We start from the raw sequence: 7,626 nt of genomic DNA, 5'->3' as shown, positions 1-7,626 counted from the left end.
TTATAAATGTTATTTTTTTTGTGTGTTTAAATAAAAATGTCTTTTCTCCACTATCTGAAGTCAGTTAATATCTAAATATATACAGATACAAAAAAATTATAATTTGGCAAAACTTTACACTCCTGAAATCAAACTAGATTAACTAAATATAAAAAACATTTAAATGTGTATGTATTTATTAATTTTATTTATTTATACATTTGAAGACAAATATTTTATGTGTGTATATATATATATATATATATATATATATATTTAATAAAAATGTAACATTTAATGAAATTAACACCTTTTTTTTCTTGGAGCTCCTGTGGTTCATTCAAAGAGGGCAAAAGTGAATTTCCACGCCTGTGATTCTGGTGAACTTGAGTGGACATTTCCCTCTTCACATGACCTCAGGATGACCTCACTGTGACCATGAGCAATCACTCCCCCATAACCATATTCACACCACCATGTTGTTCAAAGAAAGAAAATCACTCTGAAAGCATGGAGCTGGCTGTTTTTCAAGGCTGTTTGGGGAACAGAATCAAAAGGAAACAAAAGACACTTCCGAATTCACACACTTGGGAGTGGTTCATCGTATATTGAGCAGTCAGCCTCAAAAGGAACTAAAGTCGTTAACGGCACTAATATGAAGCAGATCCACCTTAATGAAGTAACATTTGCTTAAAAAGAATCTTAAGTGATGATTTTTCCATTATCTTAGCAAACAGTAAACGTTCATAGACTATCGTTCTGACAAGGGTATTTCATTCTTTCGTTAATATTAATAGAATGTTCGTTCAGAGTTAAATTTTTTTTTAATTTCACTTTTAAATGTTCAAAACGTTAAGAAAACATTCAAAAGTAACATTTTGACATTTTTTGTTAAAAAATTTAGTTATGTTACATTACCTCTTAAAAGTTTTATATTAAAGTTAAAGCTCCACAGAAAAAAAATCAAAAAGGTAATTGCGAATTTTTATCTCACAATTCGAACTTTGTTTCTCGCAACTCAGTTTACATCAAAAAATTGTTAAGAGTTTAGTTTATCTCGCAATTATGATTTTTTCCCCCTCATAATTCTGGGTTCACCGCTCACTTTTTTCGGAACCGAATAAAAAACTATAACGGTAATTTCGACTTTTTATCCTACAGTTCTGATTTTTTTGCCCCTCAGAACTGCGAGTTTATAGCCTACCTCACATTTCTAACTTTTTTCCCTCGGAATTCCAAGAAATGAACTGCGGGATATAAACTCAGAATTGTGAGATAAAAAGTCCGTTAAAAGTTTCATTCCGCGGCGGGAACAGGCTTCCATAATAAGGCAGCTTGACTGCATAAAACTGAACTATAGGCCTACTTCTGGATTTCTGTAGCCTACTTGATGAAACATTTAAAATAAAACGGAGGTTATCTTCGACAGAAAAGACCGTGACGCATAAAGACGGAAGAAAATAGCACATAAATTTACATTTAATCGTCAAGCCTGAATATTTCAGCAAAACAAGTAGGCTTTTTGAAGAGGCCAAATTCAGAGGGTTCTCACCCGAGGAACTATATCTGTTCCCCTCCCATCACCCTCATGCTCTATTCTCCATCCCTAACACTCATTCTTCTATACAAGCTCAAAAGTTTGAATATGTGAGGACTGTTAACATGCAGAGAGGAGCAGCATTAGTATTCCGCTCAGACAGCATCGGCCAGACTGCGGTAATGAGATCCGAACGAGCAAATACGCTTTCACAGCTGGTCTCCATGTTAGCAGATCTCATAATAAAAGTTATGTATGTTAACAAAAACTCTTGGTCTGATCAAAATGTCGATGCTGAGCGAAAGATCCAAGAAATGTGACAACGTAATAAGTGTTGCCTGTTTCTAATTTCGGTGTTGGCATGTTGATCCCACTTGCTTAAGATACAATGTGGGATCAGATGGTTAAAGTTAAGGAGAGACACTGGACGGTTTAGAGGAAAGTCTCCAACTAACAGGAATTCCCGCAGGGAGTTATGAAGTGAATGCCAGAAACTCAAAAAGAATTAAACATGAACTGATTGAAGAGGAACGCGGAACTCTTGGCTGTAAATGAGTTAAGGACGAGACTTCTCTCACTGCTTAACCCAGCCAAAACTAGTTTGCCGATCTTAGAGGATTTAAGCAGGTTTCCCTGCCTGACCTGTTGAAAAGTGCTCAAAACCACTCTAAAACCAGCCCAGCCATAGACCAGCCTGGTCAGCTTGGGAGCAGGATTATTACTGTAAAACTACAATAAATAAATAACATTACAACAATTAATTTAGGTAATTCAAATTCGATATTCATTAATATACAGCACACATAAACCTTTCAGAACCAGATGTAAAACCAGACGTTTTAAACACCATAGATATCCGTTCCTATCTATTCTCACAAATTGGTCGCCACCATGTGGTCGCATTGAGAACTGCAGTGTCAGATATACTATAACGGTTCATTACCGACCTTGACTTCAGTGTTCTCCTCTCTTGCTCTTGGACTATTACTGTTGATATCTGCAAGAAACTGGGGGTGAAACACATCACACGTGAAAATATAACACCTTAACAAAATGGATTCGCATTTGCAAAACAATTTTTCCAAAATATTCATGTCAAAAGTGCATAAGTCAGAAAACGTAATAGCCGACTGTCAAAACTACAACCAAAAAGAATCTTTGCACATATAAAAGCATTACACCATCATTATACAGGTTTCATTTCATTTTTATTATGACAAATGTACAAGATAGTAAATCATATGAAAGAAATTACAATACAGTTAACAAAAACATTCAAAAGAGGCACAGACGAACACGAAGGACATTTCTAAAAGCTAAAACCAGACGGCATCTGTCCATCTGCTGTCAAACTACATCAGCCAAATATCTTCAAACACTCGTGTCGGCATCCCTCATGACATAATATCAAATTAAACAGATTTTTATGTGAAATACAAATATATACTGTGTCATTATAGGCTGGGCCTCGATTTCAAATGAATGTCTGTACCTTTGATTTTTAAATTACACAAGAATTGAACACCAGCCCAATACTGTTAATAGACCACCTCGAGAGAAATGCATTGTGGTCTAGTACCTAATGATGCTCTTGGTCTTAGCATGTCTAAAACTATATTTGTAAAAAATCTGGGAAGTTTTATTCTCAAAATCTGATGCCCTAATGCCGCAAGAGCAAATAAATCAGACTAGAATACAGTATATGTGCATGCCAAGCATAAACATTAATGTACAAGACATTTTTACACCGCTTTTGTCAATCAATGCTGCCATCGAAACAATTAAACTGTCAGTTGGGCTTTACATCAAATGCTTTTTCCTCTAAGAACAGACTATTCTTGGAAATGTTTTAGAAATCAGTGGAAATAGGACAGAGACTGAAAACCCTCAAAGACAAAACCGGGGAAAAAAATGCATGAAAATGAGACAGACGTGCCCACTTTGGAGTGGTACAAATGTACCTACAAAACAAATTATAAACAGCTGCAGTCATAAAAGGACTGCTATGTATACTTTAAATGATTTAAAAATGCTTCTAATATGTTACAGCAGAAAACTACAGATATACACACCAGGATAATGCAAGATCATACAATGTTTCTCAGACGTGTTCTTACATCTCAGAGGGGCGTCTCACATCACGCTGCTCTCGGAAAGGTCGGAAATCATTCGAATGTCACCAGCAACATGAATTTCGGTCTTTAAAAACAGACAAAACCAGGAGAGGATGAATCTCTTCCTGCATGTCTTGTAAGAAAAATGTATTGCTTTGTAATTGATGAAGAACAAACAAATCATACACATCATTAGTATGCTTACAAAACTAAAGGAAAACGTTACAATGATTATATTCATATATTTATATAAAGAAAATGAATATAGTGCACTGAAACACAGACATAAGCAGGACATGATGGGCAAAGAAGAATCGCTTTGATGGAATATCTGCACTAAAATGAGATGAACAGCACTAAACCTTCAAGGAATCCCTCAGAGAAGCAAACTGCGCATCGATGTGGGTGAGAGTCCTCAGCATTTTATCATCCTCGAGTGGAAGATTTGGCATTTGATGCATTGAAAAGATGCCAGAGTAAATAGTGTTTGAATTCAAATCAAAATATGGTGCTAAAAAACAGTTCAAAGCAACAGAATTGGATGCAATGTTAGTATGTTGGCATAAGTAAATGAGCAATTTTTCACCATTAGATATCTTCCAGGAATCTTTTGCTCTAATGGTGCCAGCAGCTGTACGACCAAGTGATCATTTCAGGTACAAATTCTATAATAAATAGTATAACAAAACAAAGCTTATAATTAAATCTCTTAATAAAAACATTTATTTTTCCCCCACCAAATGACACTATGAAACCAATCGTATGAAACCAAATTCAACTTCCACTCCAATTAGATTATAAAAGATGAATGTTAAAAATGGCCTCGGAGTGGAAACGAACGCTGACAATATTTAGCGTTGTGTGAAACCTCAATGAATTGCACTGACTCCACCCACTTCCGGTTCTCTCTGAAATGTGCAACTGACAGCAGTGGAGATCAAAACGCATGTAAACTCGACAAATGTCTCTACGTCAGACGTGTGAGGGTGAGCATGGCTGTGCGATTAGTGTAAAAAGAGGTTTTAGAGGTTGTTTCCAGAGAGGGTTTGTTTGACAGCGATTGCCCTTATCGAACAAAAACAATACTTTAGAAGGAATATCTCGGGGAGTCTCTTAGAAGGGTTGCGGTCTCCTTCCCTTGATACTTTTGCTCAGTAAAATATTTACAGCTATTATTCATGTGCCACCTGGCACATTTAACAGGGACTGTTGACGTGATCCGTGGTGAAAACAGGATGAGGGTCGGAAAAAAAGGAGAAAAATGTTAAAAAAAGAAAAAGAATACCAAGTTATAGCTGTTCACTGTTGCATACATAGTCTACGAGGTCTGTGACGCCCAAAAGGTCATCTTCATCTTCGTCCGGCGCAGCAATCTCCATGCCATTCGGCGCTATGGATACTGCTGATGGGGCGTTGCCGTTTTTAGCCGTCACTCCCACCCCGGGTCGTGGCATGAGACCCTCCAAACCCTTCACTGGGCTCTGTCCGTTAGTTGGAGGAAGCTCCACCAAGTTGTAGTCCAGTGGACTGGGCCCTTTGCCAACAGTCTCCTCTGTCTCTTTCTCCGACGGGCTCTTCTTCACCTCCTCTTCACTCTCGTTGTCGTCAGAGTCGATGCGGTTCACGCGCTTCCGGATGGGCCGCTCCTCTTCCTCGGATTCGTCTGAATCGTCATCATCATCGTCATCCTCCGACTCCCTCCGGCGTTTAAGGGACAGTCGTCTTCGACGTTTCCTGGATTCTTCCTCGGATGAGTCTGCTCTTATCTTCTTGGGCTTCCGGTCTTCTTCATCAGATTCGGCTGACTGGAAACTAACTGGATGAGTAAAAGACAATAACATCACTTATGTTATGCATCAGTTAACATTATGCATCAAACACACATTTAAAACAGCATTTTTGGTCATAAATTTAACAAATAACCCAGACAGATTAATTGACCCATATTTTGCATAAAATAATTGTATATGTAACGAACATATATATGAACATGTAAAAATACATACTATAATTAACGTTTGGTCTCAGTGAGTTTTCTTTTATTTTTAAAAGAAGTCTCTTATGCTCACCAAGGCTGGATTAAATTGATAAAAAACATAGTAATAACAGTAATATTGTGAAATATTATAATTTAAAATATCTGTTTTCAATTTTAATGTATTAAATATAATTTATCCCTGTGATAGTAAAGCTGAATTTTCATCAGCCATTACTCCAGTCTACAGTGTCACATGCTGATTTGCTACTCAAGAAGCATTTCTTATTATCAATTTTAAAAAGTTATACTGCTTAATATTTTTGTGGAAACCGTGATTTTTATTGTTCAGAATAGAAAGTTAAAAATTATTTTTTTTTTACCTTAAAGGGTTACTCCAGTGTCATTAATTACTCACCCTCATGTCGTTCCAAACCCATAAGACTTAACAATTCGTCTCCGCGTCACCCTAGCGCCATTTTGGAGAGTATCCACTGAACGCAAACAGCGTATGCTGTTCTGTGTCAGCCGCACCACACGGATATGTTTTCTACGTTTATTTACATTTTTGATTTAAACAAAAACAAAAACGATACATATCTGTGTGGTGTGGTTTCTGGACGTTGATCGTGTTACATTGCTGTCTATGGGAGGGTCAGAGAGCTCTCAGAACGCATAAAAAAAAAGCTTAATTTGTGTTCCGAAGATGAACAGAGGTCTTATGGGTTTGGAACGACATGAGGGTGAGTAATTAATGAAAACATTTTCATTTTGGGGTGGAGTAAAGACCCGTTCACACCAAGCACGATAACTATAAAGATAACGATATAGTTCTAAAAATCGTTCTCAATATTAAAGAATAGCATAGTTCACACCACAACTATAACGATAACGATACAGAGGAACGATATCGTTATCACTTTCAAAACTATTTTTTCCAGCTGATGAACGATAAAACACTGACAGCCAATCAGAATCCATCCTGCTGTAACGAGCTCAAGAATTTAAAGCGGCAGATGAGCGTGCGCTTAGAATAAACAGACGATATCGTTCGCTGGTGTGGACGCTAATATCGTTATCTTTATAGTTATCGTTCTTGGTGTGAACGGGGCTTAACCCTTTAAGTAGAAATCTTTTGTAACATAAATCTTTATAGTCACTTTTAACTGATGCATCCTTGCTGAATAAAATTGAATGCATCCTTGCTGAATAAAAGTAATAATTTCTTTAAAACAAACAAAAACAATAAAAAAAAAAATCTGATTCCAAACTTTTGAATGGTAAAGTATACTATGTACATATCAGTCATCCAGGTTTCTATGTATAGCTACCAGCTATTGAAAAACCTCTATCAGTCGACCATAGAATAATTCTAGCAATATTATATAAGATACTGGTTACATTACGGTCATGTTCCTATTTTATAGAATAGTATAATGTATAATGTATATAGTATACATTATATAATGATTGAGCCTTATGCTGTGAAAATGCATAGGTGTAAATGGCACTGACCTTCGCTGTCGGAGCTGGAAAGACGTCTGCGTTTCTTCTTTTTGTCTTTGTTGGTGCTGGCCTGTGAGCCGTCAGAATCTGAGCTTTCACAGTAATTCACCTCTTGCTTACGACTCCGATAGGACCGCCGACAGCGGACGTCCAGGTCACTGTCACTGAATTCACTAGAGCCTTCAGTCGCTGCATGCAACACCCCCCCACACACACAAAACAAGACAAACAAACAGAAATATCAGTGAACAAACAGTAAACCACAAATTTTTGATCCAATTTTTTCAACAAAAGGTTTTCACCTTCAGAAAACACTATTTGTCTACCTCAGCAGTTCAAACATAAATATTATAACAGCTTTTAATTTTTAAATATCCGAGACTCTTAATTTGAATTTTTTATATTTATTTTTACACAATTAAATAAAAAAATAAAACTACATAAAAGAATAAAACTTCTACAATATAAAAAAAACTGTCAGAATAAATAACAGGGTTGTATTAGTATAATTTTTT

General features: G+C 36.4%; 1 protein-coding gene across 4 annotated transcripts in view; it reads right to left on the bottom strand.

Moving 5' to 3' along the window:
- Positions 1-2,706: 2,706 nt before the first annotated feature.
- LOC107653749 (remodeling and spacing factor 1-like) overlaps positions 2,707-7,626 on the bottom strand; it is a 17,328-nt gene continuing 12,408 nt past the window's right edge. For all 4 annotated transcript variants that reach the window (XM_016440563.1, XM_016440565.1, XM_016440562.1 and 1 more), the window contains exon 16: positions 2,707-5,446. In XM_016440563.1, the coding sequence (XP_016296049.1) occupies positions 4,920-5,446 (527 nt within the window). In that variant the 3' untranslated portion in view covers positions 2,707-4,919. The remainder of the gene's footprint in view (positions 5,447-7,626) is intronic.

This window comes from Sinocyclocheilus anshuiensis, unplaced genomic scaffold (assembly GCF_001515605.1).
Source record: "Sinocyclocheilus anshuiensis isolate Anshui unplaced genomic scaffold, SAMN03320099.WGS_v1.1 scaffold315, whole genome shotgun sequence".
Classification (NCBI taxonomy): Eukaryota; Metazoa; Chordata; class Actinopteri; order Cypriniformes; family Cyprinidae; genus Sinocyclocheilus; species Sinocyclocheilus anshuiensis.
This window is presented reverse-complemented; position numbering and strand designations above follow the sequence as displayed.